At 36.7% G+C, this 17,294-nt stretch overlaps 1 protein-coding gene across 4 annotated transcripts; it reads right to left on the bottom strand.

Moving 5' to 3' along the window:
* Window positions 1–394: 394 nt before the first annotated feature.
* On the bottom strand, window positions 395–17,182 carry MEIOC (meiosis specific with coiled-coil domain). 4 transcript variants are annotated; one of them, XM_053212751.1, is made up of 8 exons: window positions 17,027–17,182; window positions 16,254–16,388; window positions 12,585–12,742; window positions 9,597–9,701; window positions 6,809–8,681; window positions 6,140–6,274; window positions 2,576–2,756; window positions 395–2,152 (listed from the first exon to the last, which is right to left on the bottom strand). In XM_053212751.1, exons 1-8 carry the CDS (start codon window positions 17,030–17,032, stop codon window positions 1,923–1,925), a joined length of 2,823 nt encoding a protein of 940 aa, XP_053068726.1. In that variant the 5' UTR covers window positions 17,033–17,182; the 3' UTR covers window positions 395–1,922. The 4 variants fall into 4 exon arrangements, with proteins under 4 accessions (XP_053068726.1, XP_026904769.1, XP_053068728.1 ...); XM_027048968.2 differs by having other exon boundaries at window positions 16,967–17,121; XM_053212753.1 differs by lacking the exon at window positions 16,254–16,388 and having other exon boundaries at window positions 17,027–17,134.
* Window positions 17,183–17,294: the final 112 nt, after the last annotated feature.

The raw sequence follows: 17,294 nt of genomic DNA, 5'->3' as shown, positions 1-17,294 counted from the left end.
TTAGAGAGTATACCTATAGAAGGGGATAACCAACTAATTTGAGAATTATCTGCAGGGTGATGTGATTAACAAAATTTCAAATAATTTTTGTTTGGTTTTTATGAATAGACTAGTGTTTCATTTCTGACAACGGTCATGTAAAAACTTATCCAGAATTTTTATTTTGGTTTGCCTGGATTAGTATAAAGGCAAAGCAAAAATTTCATCTTTGAAGGAGGGGAGGTTCAATGCAAGGATATCTGAATGGCATTGCTTTGTCTACCAATATTCTTGTTGATGAAATATAAAACTCGGCTCCAGTTCTTGTCAGTGAAATGAAATTTGACTGGTTTTATGACCTTTGTGATACTTAAGGTTAGAAACTAACACAGAGATGTAAAAAAATGAAACCAAATATTTTCAACAAAGTAATTTATTAATTTTTTCCTGAGAGACTAAATTCAGTACAGTATTTGTTTTCATAACATCCAACATGTCTTATGTCAAACTTAACCACTTTCCATGCAGTGACTGTGGTGGGGTGATCTATTTTATTTGACTACCCTCAATGTAATTCATTTGGGTAGTTCTAAAGCATATCAGTGATCAAAATGTTTCTCCTTACAGTTACTCCTGCATTCTCAATCAGTTTCTTCCGCACATCATCTAAAGAAAATTTATGTGGTGTGATTACACTCTTTAATACCAGGATTTCTAAAACTAGGAAAAACACCATTTAAAACATCAGTGTTTCCAGTCAAGGATAGTTCAATTAAATTTCATCAGTACATTATATTATAGTTTAACTCATGCTAGAAATGTTAAAACCCAAGATCTTCTGAGTCACATAATACCAACATTTCATATTAATGAATAAATTACTTGGGTTTCATACAAAGATATTAAGTGATGAGAAACAGAAAAAGCCAAGCTTTCAAGAGCTCTTTTAAAAAAATACAGAAGCTAACTAATGAACACAACTACACAAAATATACACTAACCAATTGCAAACTAAACTAAAGATTAACCTTAAAAAAGTATATTTTAGAACTTAATGATACCCTCATAAAATGCTCATAAGGGTATTATTACCTCATAGGGGTATTAAAACAATAGTCATTATTTTAGTTACTGTGCATCAAGTCTAAAAGATCCAGATAAAGGAAATGTTTTGTTTTTGATTGAATTTAAATACTTTAAAACTGGAAATATTTAATAATTGATAGTATAATTAAATTTTAAAGAATATACGCAAATGATTTGAACAGGTTTTATATTCAGTAACTTGCATGGTTTTTACACTGGCACTTTTATCACTAATTTAGGAGAATCAGATGCATTTCCCTCCATATACGCAGGCACTAAGATTTCAAATTTATAAATATGGTAGTATTTTTAAATATTAAATTTTTACATGAATATTGGGTTCATCCTTGTTTTCCTTGGTTTCCTAGGTATTATCCAGTTTTGTAAGGAAAACACAGTTATATCACAATCAAAACTTGTCTTGGTTACTAGACTGTAGCCATAATTGGGTTACAGTCACTTAGATTCATTATTTGGAATTATACTTACTAAGGCAGAGCTAAATGAAACTTATCTTCTAGAACAATTTCACATTTGCATTTACCTGCACTGCAAATGGGCTTAAGCAATAGTTTAGCTGTTAGGAAATATTTAATTAACTTAAACTTGTTATCTGTGACTACTCAGAACTCCCTAGAGTAGTCAACTTTCTCTCTGAGTTCACCTTAAACTATTGTATCTGATCCATTCCAAATAGAAGATTTTTGAATAGAAGTTAAACTTCATTAAGGTACTAACTTTAAATCTGGAAGAAAATTAATGTACTGAAGTTTTCAAGTTTGACAAGTTCATTAAAATTTTTTAGCATGTCTTGATACATTTACTTATCAGCTTTTTACTCTTCTGCTGGCATTTCCTTAATGTTTGTTTGCTTCACCTCTCTGGTTCATTGGATTGCTATTATTTATGTTTTCATGGACTTTATCTTCACAGTTTACTGTATCTTGTAAAGCCTTTTCCACATCTGTTTGGCCAGCTGTACTGGCTGTTTTTGGCAAGGTCATCTGAAGTGCACACCACAGGGTAGTGCGTGCTTTCCGAGTAGCCACACACATCTCTTTAATTGCTGAAGCAAGGGCAAAAACATCTGTAAAGAAAACACTCAGTGTCAGTTCATATTAGATACCTTTTATGTATCCTTTAACTCTTAAAAAGCCCAATGCTGTGCTATTAAATGATCAAACATTATTATTTTCATAAGAGACAGGTGGCTATTGACTGAGTTAACTATTTGACTTAATATCAAAAAGTGTTGATACTGTTTCTGACTTGTGTGACAATGACTATGCTTTGGGGAGAACACAGACTTTGACAGAGTTGTAATTAAATGGGTAAAATTAACCAAACTGACCAAAGTACTTATGGAGTAAATTATGTGGGCATGATTTACCAATTTACCTTTAGCTAAGTGTAAATTTTGGAAATCCAACCTTTAAACTCAGAATCTGATTTTAACAACATTCAAATTATCTCACTGCCTTATCAACAGAATATGCATTAACACTTATACCTCTGTCATCTTGGCATCTAGGAACTCCTTGCCTTTGCCGATTTGAAGCATTAACAATTTCATCCTTTCTACGTGACTGTACAATGTGAACGGACTCCAAGTGTCTATCAAGAGCAGTAGAGATATTGGCATGAAGGGGAGAGCTTCGAAGACGTTCCATTTTGCCTAGTAGAGTCACAACCTGAGGGAAACATTTTAAATTTTGATAAGGCATGTAACCACATTGCTCTGTCTTTAAGAACAAATTTTCAATGAAGGAGAACAGAGATGAGAGCAGTAATATTCATCAAATAAATACTTGAATGCCTACTGTGTACTGACACCATGCTGGGGAAAATAAAGATGTTAAGGCAGTCTTTTGTACCTACTTGTTTCGGTAATCAGTTACTGGGAATAAACAGTTAAAAAATCAAACATTTAAACATTTCCATGTTTAGCTGACAGGGTGTGTAAATTTAAGATGTAATATTGTTTTTGGCAAATAAGAGAACAGCCTGCAAATAAAACATTTTTAGGAGGTAGTGTAATCTAAAGGGAAAAACATTGAGCTAAAAAGGGAGAAGTCCTAGACTGATTAATCCTGACCTTGGCAAGTCCTTTCTGGGCTTTCAATATTCTCCTTTTGAAAATCAGAAATATTCAGGTCATACTAGTGGTAGTTTTAAGGAATCCCTAATCCAGTAGGATCAGTAAGGGGAGTACAATTCATAGTTGCATATACCTATATCTCAAATTCTAAACTTGAAAGGTGTATGGAAAGAGAACTTTTTCAATAATTAGGATTTGAACATCAAATAAATATAGTCATTGCCTTTGGGAACTAAATGATTTAAAATTCACAGAAGACCTTGGTGTTCAGTGACTGGGGAGAGTAGAAAAATATCTCTCAATGAAGAAGCTAATGGCACCTGAATGAATGCCTCTAACCTCACGCTCATTTCAAGTTTCTTTGGAGTAATGCCACTTTGGGTCTATGGAGAAAACATAAGTACACAGTTATTAAATATTTTCCTCCCAATTACAGAACCCACCAGGATCTTTGAGGAGGAAACAAAACAACAAAAGAAAAAAAAGGAAAAATCGCATAGAAAAACTCCAGTGAGCTACTAATTACACATTTTTTTCTAACTATGTATTTTTAAAATAAGAATCATTTAAATAAATGGTAAGTGTAAATAAATTTGCACAGGTGATTTTTAATAAAAAAGGTGGTTCTTTTCAGAATTGTATAAAACCTGCAAACCAGAAAATAGTACATGTAAAAATATTTTTGCCCTTTGTGATCATCGGTCTAATGTTGCTAAATATAAAAAAAATTTTTTTTAATGTTTATTTATTTTTGAGAGACAGAGAGCATGAGCAGGGGAGGGGAGGGGCAGAGAAAGAGGAAGACCCAGGATCCAAAGCAGGTTCCAAGTTCTGAGCTTTCAGCACAGAGCCCGACACGGGGCTCGAACTCACAGACTATGAGATCATGACCTGAACCAAAGTCGGATGCTTAACCGAATGAGCCATGCAGGTGCCCCTAATGTTGCTAAATATAGATAAATTATTACAACAGCTATAAACATAACCTAAATTAATGTGAAGCATAAGCAAAGCTGAAAAAGTTTATTTAAAGTTTGCAATTCCTTGATTAATTGCCTAGAAATGTGTTGCTGAGAAAAAGGACTTTTAACTTGGAATGGTTTTTTTAATTTAAAAAAAAATTTTTTTTTAACGTTTATTTATTTTTGAGACAGAGAGAGACAGAGCATGAACAGGGGAGGGGCAGAGAGAGAGGGAGACACAGAATCTGAAACAGGCTCCAGGCTCTGAGCTGTCAGCACAGAGCCCGACGCAGGGCTCGAACTCACGGACCGTGAGATCATGACCTGAGCCGAAGTCAGATGCTTAACCGACCAAGCCACCCAGGCGCCCCTAACTTGGAATGGTTTTAAGAAAAAGTAATAAAAGATTGAAGTTTTTATTAACATCTGGCTGTAACCCATGTTGGTATCTGACTATAATACTGATAAATCCATTGTAAGAATTTACAAATTTGATAAAAGAATTTCAACCGACCAACTGAAAGCTAGGTAAAAATCACTCTTTTCCATTGAAGTAATTCATATCTATATTTTAAAGACAGCAAAGTAGATGAAACTGATGTTCCAACAGACTCTGCTATGTTGATTTTTCTGGTTCCTAAAATGGCTTTTATTCAATCATAGAAGCAAGCTGTCTTCACTGCGTGCTTTTTCCCAGGAATTTGTTTTTGTTTTTGTTTTTGTTTTAAGTAATGTCTATGCTCAGTGTGGGGCTCAAACCTATGACTTTCAGATCAAGAGTCAAGTGCTCCTCCAACTAAGCCAGCCAGGCGCCCCTCCCAGGAATCTTTTATCATATTTGAAAAACAGTGTAAGTTTTTAAAAGAGGAAGGTCAAAAAAGAAAAACTTTACCCTACTGTATTAAATTCTAGAAAATTCTGAAATTTCAAAGGAGGTAATAGAAATAATCATTTGTTAAATTACAAAATGACCTAACGTCAGGATTCTTTACATTTGAAGTGATATACTACTTTTCTAAAACAAAGCTATTTTATAAATTTATGCATACCTACATTCTTCAGTATTTTTTCAGTTTATCAGTATTTAATACATTGTTGGATACACTTAATGTTTGTTGAATAACTCAAGTGTGCAGGGTTAAGAAAACAGTAATTCCCTGTTAATGTCCCATTTTGTATAATGCAAATACAGCTTGTTCATCTAGCTAGAAAACAAATGGGGTTTTTTTTTTGGTTTTGTTTTGTTAGAGAAATGGGACTTTATAAATAATATTCAAAATTATTTTTGTCTTAAAATTCTGTTGAGAGTTAGCTGTATTGCTGATATAGATTTCTTAAAGAGAAACCATTTAAATTCCTAAGCCTACTTTTTTTTAATGTTCATTTTTTTATTTTGAGAGAGAGAGAGAGAGAGAGAGAGAGCGCAGGGAAAGGGGCAGAGAGAGAATCCCAAGCAGGCTCTATGCTGTCAGTGCAGAGCCTGATGCGTGGCTTGATCCCATGAACTGTGAGATCATGACCTAAGGGGAAATCAAGAGTTGAACCCTTAATCAACTGAGCCACCCAGGTGCATCTACTAAACCTACTTTTAAAAGGATTGAGGGGTGCCTGGGTGGCTCAGTTGGTTAAGCGTCCGACTTCTGCTCAGGTCATGATCTTGCGCTCCATGAGTTCGAGCCCCGTGTGGGGCTCTGTGCTGACAGCTCAGAGCCTGGAGCCTGTTTCAGATTCTGTGTCTCCCTCTCTCTCTCTGTCTTTTCCCCATTCATGCTATGTCTCTCTGTCTCAAAAATAAATAAACGTTAAAAAAAATTTTTAAAGGATTGAGGGGGTGCTATTTCTCCTTTCCTGACTATTAATCATAGTTGTAGGACCAAGCATGGAAAAGATAATTATTTCAGAGAATTATGCATAAATGTGATTTAAAAATCATTCAGAACTCTGACTTGCTGAAATGTTTTAAAATTTTATCAAGCAATGAAATAATCCATCATTGGATGTTTTTACAGCTTACTCTGGCTTGTTCTCGAAGTTCGTCCACAATTAAGCGATCAACTCGAGATGGGTTGGAGGTCAGCCTTGGAATTGGAGTGTTGTTAGTACTGGATACTTTTTTTCCTGGGTAATTCTTGGCCAGGGCCAATTCAGTCTGTAAAAAATTATATAATTTTTAGATGCTGAGTTTTCTAAATATGATTCAGTTATGAGTGACATTTCTCATAGGCCTAATAAATAAATTGAAAATGAGTACTTTAAAATTGTTTCAGTATCAAACAGAACAAATGCAAACCACTGTATTTTCTATATTTAATGCATATAAAATACCTGCAAGTCTCCCTGCACCCCATGTGGGACTTGAACTTATAAAACTGGTATCAAGAGTCACATGCTCTTCCAACAAAGCCAGCCAGGAGCCCCAAAAGTAGTAAACTTTTGGCTCATTAAGGAAAAAGTCTACTTCACAGGCAAAAAACCCCCCAACTTTATATAAATAACAATTTTTTAAGCCTCACATTTTTTTAGTTATGTCAGCTAATTCCTTATAATCATGGACTTAAATACTGCACATTATGGAAGAATTCAGCTTAGAAATAAGGCCAAGTACTCTTGAACTACACTAACAAAATGAAGATAGGCAGAGAGAACATCCCAAGTTACTCCTAAATGGACAGATTTGTATTACCTTTTTTCTCTCCTTTTCTAATGCTCTCCATTGTTCATAGCACTCTTCTAGTCGAATATGAAGTTCACTGGCTGGTCCACTACGGGTTTTAATTGGTCTTTGAAATCCAAAAGTTGGCACGAAACCAGAAAACGAATTATCACCATACATCATATCATTAAAATAAGGGTACAAATGGCTTAAGTCATCGTAAGAAAACATATCATAAGAATCCAACAGTGGAACAACTGAATGGCCAAATGGGTGAGTGGATCTTAGGGGAAACCCATTTGAACCAACTTGTTGAAAACTCTGATTATGCCTTAAATCTCCCATCATATAATTATTAGAAAAGCATGATGCCTGTGTGCGATTCACACGGCTATTAATATTGTTGTCTCCACTTCCCTGTCTGTGGCTATTAAAATGACCCTGTGACTCCAACAGATCTTGATACGTATTTTGAGATAAGCCATCTAAGTGCTTTGGACCTTCCTCAGCATCATAATGTCCACTCTGAGACTTAGCTTGAAAATTGTGTTTGTTTACATTTTCAATGATCCCATACTGCTGAGTTGCATAGTTATCACAAAATCCATTTGGCTGCTTTATTTTTTTATCAGTAACTGATTCAAAGAGATTTTCTTCTCCAGTCTTTGTCAGTCCTTCCATGTGATTGACAGATTGAATTCTTTCTGCACCATTGTAACTGAAATCAAAACTAGAAAATGCTGAAGGATTTTCTTGGCAATACTTCTGAAATAAACTGCTATTTGGGGTTAAATTTGTGGATGATAGTTGGGGGAAATCTGAAGAATGGTTAGAACCTTTAGAAGCTACACTTAAGTGACTATTTAATTTCATCAAGTTACCTTGATTTCGATAAGGAATAGGAGTGTTATTTTTTGTTTGGACATTCATCCAAGTTGGTCTGTTTAACCTGATACCTCCTGACGGTGTTGCTGAGTTCGATAATAAATTTACAGATTTAAAATACTCAGAATTTGAGGGGTCAGGTTTAGTAAATTGTTGTTTTTCTGTGACATTAGCAAAATCATTATTAGCTGGACAACCCGCATGAGGTTTTAGTCCATATTCTGATTTTAAGCCAAAATCAGCAGTGAATGTTGCTTCATTTGCCAACTGTTTTTCTGTCAGATGTGGTGTGGTTTTTGGAAATGTGAAATTCTGCTGGTCAGCTATTGTCTCTTCCATTTTTTTCTGATTTGCTGGTTTAACCTGAAATAACTTTGTGTAGGTGTCTGCTTCTATCGTTGGTGTTTCAGGTGTGCCATTGGCTAATTTTTTACTATCCTGGACATTAAAATTTGAACACTTATTAAGCTTAACCTTATTAGGATGAACATATTCTGGGTATCTACAATAATCTGTGTTTTCACTGTATCTATTAAATTGAGAAAGAAACATCTCTGCCCTTTTTTGCTGTAATGGTGCTTCAAGACCTTTAGCACATATTTTCTCTCTTCCATAAGGGTAAGTATCAATTCCTGATTCTTTCATGAGGTCAGACAGACCAGTCTGTGATGTAAAACAGTTTTTGATAAGTGGAAAATCTTGGAATGTTGTCTTAGCTGTATCATTTGTCTGGATATTGTAACAATTAGAATGATCACTTCGTGAGGGGTACATCCATTGTTCTTCAAGGTCTAACCCAGTAAATCCATGATAAAGTTCATCTATTTTTTGCTGTGGTGTTAGATTACTATTATGCAGGTATTGCTTTTCCACTGCTGACACAGATTCACCACTATAAAAAGCTTGCTGAGAGATGGCTGTATCTATTGGCCTTTTGGTTTCTGTTAAGAGGTCATGGTGATCTGCAAATCTGCTTGTGTTCACTGGCCAAACTGACTTTAAATTGGAGGAGCAGGTCCTAGAACAAGTAAATATATTTAATTACAACTCAGATTTTAAATGACTTTATTTTCTCAGTGGACAAGGTAGAACAGGTTCTCAAAACATTTATATTGCCTCACTTCCCCATTATCTAATCCTTTCTAACCTTGCCTTATAAATTACCATTACATCCAAATAATTTTCTATCACTTGAAATGTGCCACATACTACATTAATATGCATTTTTTATCTTAATATGTCTTCAGTATACTTTCCCAAGAGGCATCAACTGAGGCCTGAGGCTGGGGACTACATGGTCTTGCATGAATTGTTTATCTACAGTAAGCAGAAAACAAAATAAGTTTTTCCTTTAATTAGGTTATTATAGAATACAAAAATGTTGTTGACCACATTTTTTTAAATTAAAAAGATGTACTTTGATAAAACTATTACTAAAATTAAAATATTTTAATTGGTTACATGTGTGCTGCATAGTTCCCTATTTATGAAGTACCGCATTTGGGTAATATGGCCTCCATCCCCGAAAAATCAATCAAAGTGTATTTAAAAAATTTTTACCATAAGAACAAAGTCCATACGTATTTCTGCATACCATCAATGATAGTTTTATTCTTTAGGATAGATGTATAAAAGCTCTTTGGAATTTGTACTCTTTAAGCCAAACTTTAGAACTCAAGGGAAATAGCTCTGAATTATGCAAGAATAACTTTCCAAAGGAGAGTTCTTAATAGCAAATTAAAGTCTGAAACTTCCAATTGTATGGCAAGTACCTCAGCAAAGTCAAGGCTGCTAGAAACAAATATTTGAATTAAGATGTCTATTGTCAGATGATCCCCTATTAAGTAAAAATAAAAGCTAATAAATACAGTAATCTAGTATGTGTGAATTTAAAAGCTTACTATATACCATATAGCTTATATAATATACTAACCCCTCAGCAAAATATGGCTGTGACTTGTCTTGTTCTTCCAAAATGTTAGACACAAGTCCATATAAGTCTGTTTCACTGCCATAGTCATTTCTTTCCGTTTGAATCCTAAAAATAAATGAATATCACATGTAAATTATTTTCCTCATACTGAAATTCAATATATTGATTTCTATTTCCAGACTTCTTATACCATTATTTTTCTATAAAATATCTGGATTGAATTTATCCCATCATTTCAAATAAAGAGGCAACAGAAACTCAAGAATATTTTCCACTTTAGGGGAGCCTACGTGGCTCAGTCAGTTGAGCGTCTGACTCTTGATTTCTGCTTGGGTTATGATCTTACAGTGGGTTTGGGCCCCATGTTGGACTATGTGCTGGTGGTATGGAGCATGCTTGTGATTCTCTCTCTCTGCACCTCCCACTTTTTTTTTTTTTTTAAAGAATATTTTCCACTTTAGCATAGTGCCTATGGTACATGTTTCTCCATTTCAAATCCTATGTCTAGTTTGCAATGTATGCTTAACTCTTGTTTCTCCCAAACACATGCTATTCATTTTAAGTTCCAAGATATAAATCTCTGACTTACGATGTTTTAGACACACTTGGCACCACGGCTGCTTCTAAAAGCATATCTGGTCCCATTATGTTATTCCGTCCACACTTGCTCAGTTTTTTCATTTGTGATTTGGAAACCATATGAATCTGCTACTCTATTTTTGTGACTCTTTAGACCAAATGTTGGATTTAAAAAGTGAAATGTGATATGGTCATCCTAGATACCACAGCAATATTACAGTTGTCACTTAAATCTAACAGATTTGTTGGCTATCCCTAAATCCTTACTAAAGTAACTGGAGCTCTATGTATCTGAAATCCCACCTTGTGACTAATGCTCTCTAAATAATACAAAATGTAAAAACCACAAGGAGATGGAAAATTAGTGCCTATCTATTAATGTCCTGTCTATTTAATGTCCTATCTATTTCAACTAATCTGTTCCTAGAAGTAATATGTTGCTTTAAGTTATAGCTTCTTATTTTCTCGTACTTTATTTCTAACATTTCATAGTGTTAGGACATCTTAGAAATAAAAATACCTTTATATTTGCATAATACTCAAATAGTTCATTGATCTTCATAACATAAGATGGGCAGGTATTAGTAATCATTCAGCTATTGAAGAACGATCATTTGAGATCTTAAGAAACTTGTATTTTACAAGTGTATGTGATTTGTCATACTGTACACCTGCTGAACAAATGGTCTGCCTACAAGTCTAATGCTTTTTCTACTATATCGTGTTGTTTCAAAAAGATTGGATAAGTTTTTTGATATAATAATATATTAGTATATCTCTAAAATAATTCAATGTAATATATACTAAACTACTAATACTTGTTATTGGGAACTGTTAAGGGTTAAGGTGAACTTCCACTTTTTTTTATGATTTCTGTAAAGTCTGAATTTTTTCAATGAACATATATCAACTGAAAAAATATTTTTGTAGAATTATATATTATATAGTCTTTCTAATAAGATCACTATTATACAGAACTCACCAAAATTTCCAAAATTTTAACTTTTTTTAAACTAATCTCTGTACCCAACATGAGGCTCAAACTCATGACCCCAAGATCAAGAGTCACATGCTTCACTGACTGAGCCAGCCAGACACCCCAATTTTTAACATTTTAAAAACATTTTTTAATTAGTAAGATTTTTAAGGAGGGTGCCCGGCAGGCTCAGTTGGTAGAGCATATGACTCTTGATCTCGGGGTCATGAGTTTGAGCCCCACGTTGGGTATAGAGTTTAAAAAGAAGCTTAAAAAAAAAAAAAAGAACATATAAGATTTTAAAAATAATTATTGTCCAATTAAACTAAAGCTGTATCAGCCTCTATCAACTGCTCCCTTATACATAATTAAAATAAAGGTAGATGTTACTTCTTTAGACTTCTCTTTCCAACAGGCTCCCATAATATCCTATACTTCTTTTTAAACCTCACTATACTTGTGCCCAGCAAGTCGTCACTGTCGTCGTTGTCATTATCATCATCATCATCATCCTCTTTATTGTAAGAGCTATAAGTTGGAGATAATATTTGCCGTGTTAATTGTAATATCCCTAGTATGAGAGATCTGGCAGAGTTAGGCCTCTAATATTAATGGAATTAAAAAGTAACTAGAGGGGCGCCTGGGTGGCTCAGTCGGTTAAACGGCCGACTTCCGCTCAGGTCATGATCTCGCGGTCTGCAGGTTCGAGCCCCACGTCGGCTCTGTGCTGACAGCTCAGAGCCTGGAGCCTCTTTCAGATTCTGTGTCTCCCTCTCTCTGACGCTCCCCTGTTCATGCTCTGTCTCTCCCTGTCTCAAAAATAAATAAAACATTAAAAAAAATTTTTTTAAATAACTAGAAGGGTCTGGGTGGCACAGTCGGTTGGGCGTCATGCTCTTGATTTCATCTCAGGTTATGATGTTGCAGTTTGTGAGATCAAGGCCCTCACTGGGCTCCATGCTGACAACATGGAGCCTGCTTGGGATTCTCTCTCCCTCTCTCTCTGCCCCTTCCCTGCTCGCTCCTTCTCTCTCTCTCTCCCAAAAATCAATCAGTCAATCAATCAATCTTATGTTTGATAAAATCCTGCTTGCTCTACACTTGTGAAGGAAATAATTACTGAAAATTTAGATTAAATTGGATGAAAAATAGATCTAAAAATAACCCATGTATATAAGTCATCTTTAGAAAGAGGAACTTAAGATTTACTCACTAAGGGTTGCCTCTAATGAATAAACAAAAAGTAATGAGCTAAAAATTACAACACAGAACTGCCCAGTATAGGGTTTCTAAAAGTTTGATAAACATAATATTGTAATGCCATAACATTAAAATGCTGATGTAAGGAATAAAGAGCTAATACAACTGGGTTCCCATGTAATCAAACTTTAAAAGTTTTCATTTAGCCTGAAAAATATAATTTATTAATTTACCTGTTCTTTACATTGATCTGAGAATTAGAAGGCTGTTTAGTATCATCTCCATAAGTAGACCATGGTGCATAGAAAAGTGAAGAATCTATAGAACTTGAATATTCTGCTGATGAAGAAAGTGGAGTATAGGTCTGCCTTAGATCAACACTGTCTTCACTCTGAAAATTTAAAGACATGTTTGCACATCAAACACATCAAAATTACACAGAATATTAGTGAAATAATGAGATACGAGAGGAAATAACACATGCGTAGGAATTGGGAGACTTAAAATCTAGACTAAGCCACTTAAACTTACTTTCCACTAGGGGTTCATGAATGTTTTCTGTAAATGGCCACAATAAGTATTTTAGGGTTTGCTGGCTGGTGAGGTCTCTGTCAAAACTTCTCAACTCTGCTGTTCTAGCACCAAAGCAAACCATAGACAATATGTAAAGGGCATAGCTATGTTCCAATAAAATTTTGTTTACAAAATCAGGCACTCAGCAGATTTGATCAGTATTTGTTGCTTATCCCTGATATGAAATACCCACAATTACTGCACTTATAATTTTTTTTAACAGATGAGTGTTATGTAGACACTAGCAGTGTTATTTTCAAGAAATCATTTACAAAATTCAGTCTTAATGCCCCTAATCTGTGGGGGGAAAAAAGGTGAATGTACATTTATTCATATGGAATTTGCAAAGAAATTCTACATAAAATTATATTCAGTCAACCTTGTGACAAGAGTACTGTGCTATAAAAACAAGGAAACTGAGGCTACAAGTTATTGAGCTGATAGGTGACAAAACTAAACCCAAACTCAAGGCCTTCTTACTCCTACTGTAGGAACTTTTAAAGAATATCTTTTAATTTTCAGCCTAGTTTCTATTTCTAAGAGATATTATAAAAATGATGATATATAAAATTTTATGTCTTCAGAAATTTAAAAGCTATTACTATAATTAGAAGAAAAAATATAAGCTCATTTTTCTTTTTCTTCTTTCTTCACTCAGATCGAAGTATCAACACTCACTAGGTGTCATTTTTCTTTTTTTGTGAATGGTTCTATAATTTCAGTAAATAAGGTAAAAGTTTGAGTTTTAAGATTTTATTCACTTAAAATACTGCCTCTTAGGGCATCTGAGTGGCTCAGCTGGTTAAACGTCTGACTCTGGATTTTGGCTCAGGTCATGATCTCACAATTGTGGGATCAAGGCCCATGATGGCCTCTGCCCTGAGCTTGGAGCCTAGTTAAGATTCTCTCTCTTTCCCTCTGCCCCTCTCCTTGCTCACATGCATGCTCTCTCTCTCTCAAAAATAAGCAAATAAACAAATAAAATACTGCCTCTTTTCAAGAGGGATTGATATGCAGTGACAATAATTTTAAATACTTAAAATAGAATGAATTTAAATAATAAAGATTAAACTTATTTAGATGTATTTTATTCTGAAAATGCTTCTTTAAAGAGGTCTGAAAGTATACATTCACATATTTTAACTCTCCAAATGAAATCTGAGATGTAATAACTATAAATATCTAGACACAGTAGAAATAGTATTTTCTTATAAATACAGAGGAAATATAATCCTAGATAAAAATATTTTCTAATTGCTTTTACAAAATTTACATAGAGAAGACATATTAGATCAAAGTATTCTTAAATTTTTGTTCTTCATAGACATAATTGAAATACAACTCTTTAAACACTAAGTTTCTGGGGCACCTGGGTGGCTCAGTTGGTTAAGCGTCTGACTTTGGCTCGGGTCATGATCTCACGGTTAGTGAGTTCGGGCCCCACGTTGGGCTCTGCTGACAGCTTGGAGCCTGGAACCTGCTTTGGATTCTGTGTCTCCCTCTCTGTCTCTGCCCCTCCCCTGCTCACGCTGTTGCTGTCTCTCCCTGTCTCTCTCTCTCTCTCTCTCTCTCTCTCTCAAAAATAAACATTAAAAAAAATTTAAACACTATGCCAACAAAGTATTTACTATACCAATAAAATATGAAAATTAATATCTTCCAATCACCAATCTTTAAAAATGTCAAATACTGGGGCGCCTGGGTGGCGCAGTCGGTTAAGCGTCCGACTTCAGCCAGGTCACGATCTCGCGGTCCGGGAGTTGGAGCCCCGCGTCAGGCTCTGGGCTGATGGCTCGGAGCCTGGAGCCTGTTTCCGATTCTGTGTCTCCCTCTCTCTCTGCCCCTCCCCCGTTCATGTTCTGTCTCTCTCTGTCCCAAAAATAAATTTAAAAACGTTGAAAAAAAATGTCAAATACTTTACAACCATTTGTTTAAATTGCGGTTATGACTGCTATTTGAAAACTACGTTATAACTGTCTTGTATATACATGTATATACATATAATGCTGACTATTCTGAAACTGGGGAAACTGAGGAACCGAAATAATTTTGCTGTGTCACTAAAAACTACTTTCCAGAATTTCTTAGCTAGCAATAACTTTTGCAAAGGCTTTTATCTTTGGAATCATTCATAATTTTATTCCTTTAGTTCTGAAATTTTTATCATAGACCCACCTTAACTCTCTTTTAGTGTGAAACATCCAAAGTGACATAAGTAATTGTTCATCTTTTTGAGATAGTGACTTAAAAGAAGTATTTTCAGATTATGTAATATCAAAAATATCAAACAAGATACACAGTATTTGAAACTAAATGCATTTTAGGAGTATTCTTTCAAGTTTGTTTTACATTTTAAAGTAAGAGTTGAGTATTAGCAATAAATCCGTTTATAAGATTGATTTCAATTTCATATTCTAGGATAAAACAAACAGCTAAAATAAAACATAATTATATTTTAAATATCTGGGAATTAAATTAAAACATTTATGGGAATGTTTTAAACATTTATGGGAATTAAATTCCCAAATGCTTGGGTTTGGCATAATAATTAGTTTAGATAACTGCAAAATGTATCACTTATATACCCTGAATGTACTTGATTGAAATTAAATTCACGTAAATTCTAGTAGCTGTGAAAACAATATGGAGAGCAGTGGAATGCTGGTCTTGGCAGGAAAAAGACCTAGGGTCCATTTAGGCTTTGTCACTTAAGACATGAATCAAGCTGAGCCTCAGCTTCTCAGTCTGTATAGCAGGTGTAATATTATACAAAGTTGTAGGATTAAATAAAATTATTTATTTTGGGCTATTGTTATAATTCAAAGTATAACAATATCAACACTGATGTCCTGGATAAATAATTTCAAATGAAAATGACTTACACTACCTAAAGCCTGGTTTAATATGATTAATAAAACTAAATGTTTTAGATGCAGTAAAAGGTAGCATGTAATCCAAGACCCTGTTAAAGCCAGAAAGCGAAGCAGTGAAGAAAAACTTCACCTTCAAATTAACAAAGGTATGTTTGTGCCGACTTGCACTAAATGTTGCAGCAACAACTATTTTACGGTCTTACTAAGTATGGATTTTCTTACATTTCTGAGGACAAAATGAAAACAAGAATAATGTAAGATCTTGTTTTCAAAGCAAAGTATGGAACTGCGCAGACTCTGTACTGAAATTATTACCGGCTTTTAAACAGAAAGAAAGAATGTTCTTGGCTTTCTGGTCCTAAACTTGGGAGCAATTTCAACACCTTATATGAATGGGCTCCGGGAAACGAGTTTGATTTAGGGAAGAAAAAAAAAATCCTCTAACAAAGGATGGACCTGCGATTTGTAGCAATCATAGAAGGACGTGGAGCCGGTCAGCATCACGCTGTTGAACACGTCCGTTAGCCTACCGCTGGGGTCGGCACCGAGGTTCCAGCAGCGATTCGCGCTTCCACGGAACGCTACCTTGGGCTGCACGAAACGGACAGGGAGGAAGCGGGAGAGGCATCACGCAGTGCAAAGGCAGGACCGAAACGACGGACGGCTGGGGCACCGCCGTTGTTCTCGCCACTCCACTCGGAATCCTCTCTGAGAACACCGATCCCGATCCCGGGGCCGGTGCCTCTGTCCCCGGGCTTCCCTCTCTGCCTTCGGGCCGCCTGCGGGCCGCCCGCAAAGGCGTGGCCCCCGACGGCCGTGACAGACCCACGCCGCCGGCCATTGCCTCAGCGCCGCCGCCGCCCGACGCGGAGGAGATGGCCGTAGCCCCGGCGTCGCGGCCACCGCGGCCCGGCCCGCCCGTCCTATCAGCCCGCGTCGCGCCCCCCAACCCGAGCCCGGCCCCGACCGAAGCGCCCCCCGCCCGCACCGGCGCCTCGACCGGACGGGGCGTCCCGTCGGGGATCCTCCCCGACGACCTGCACTCTCCAGCACGGCCGCGGACTCCTCAGAGAACCGCGTCTGGGAACGCTCCCGCTCTCCGCCTCTCCTCACCGTAGCCATCCTCCAAGCTCGACCGCCCCCGGACCCTGACCGTCCCCACCGTTTACCTCAAGTCCCTCCCTCAGGCCTGGGGGGCTAGAGGGCGGGCAGGTGACTCCGCCTCTCACCTCCATGGAGCCCCCCAGCCCCTCCTGGACTAGGTACAGCTCCTGGGGTACGGGGGTGAGGGGGGGGCGTCGAAGCCCGGCTCCCTCAGCCCGCACCCCGCCGCTGCCGCTGCTGTCGCCGCCGCCCCGGGCGCTGCCTGGAGCCAGTCTGTGGGTGAGGGGACCGGAGTGGGGAGGGAGGAGCGGGAGGAGAGGCCGTTACATTGCCTACCCCTGCTCGAGACCCGGCACGCGACCCTGCACCAGCCCGCCCCGCCCCCTCCCTCCT

The sequence above is a fragment of the Acinonyx jubatus genome, chromosome E1, assembly GCF_027475565.1.
Source record: "Acinonyx jubatus isolate Ajub_Pintada_27869175 chromosome E1, VMU_Ajub_asm_v1.0, whole genome shotgun sequence".
Lineage (NCBI taxonomy): Eukaryota > Metazoa > Chordata > Mammalia > Carnivora > Felidae > Acinonyx > Acinonyx jubatus.
Note: the sequence above shows the minus strand (reverse complement) of the source record. Positions and strands in the feature narration are given on the sequence as shown.

What these genes read in the sequence shown, in the direction of transcription:
- MEIOC (XM_027048968.2), bottom strand. Translation starts at nt 17,032, where the DNA reads ATGGAGGTGAGAGGCGGAGTCACCTGCCCGCCCTCTAGCCCCCCAGGC. An exon ending in ATGATTGCTACAAATCGCAG is followed by an intron (nt 12,743 to 16,253) that starts GTCCATCCTTTG and finishes TTAAATTTTCAG; the next exon opens with AGTGAAGACAGTGTTGATCT. An exon ending in TAGAAAAGGAGAGAAAAAAG is followed by an intron (nt 6,275 to 6,808) that starts GTAATACAAATC and finishes AATTTTTTACAG; the next exon opens with ACTGAATTGGCCCTGGCCAA.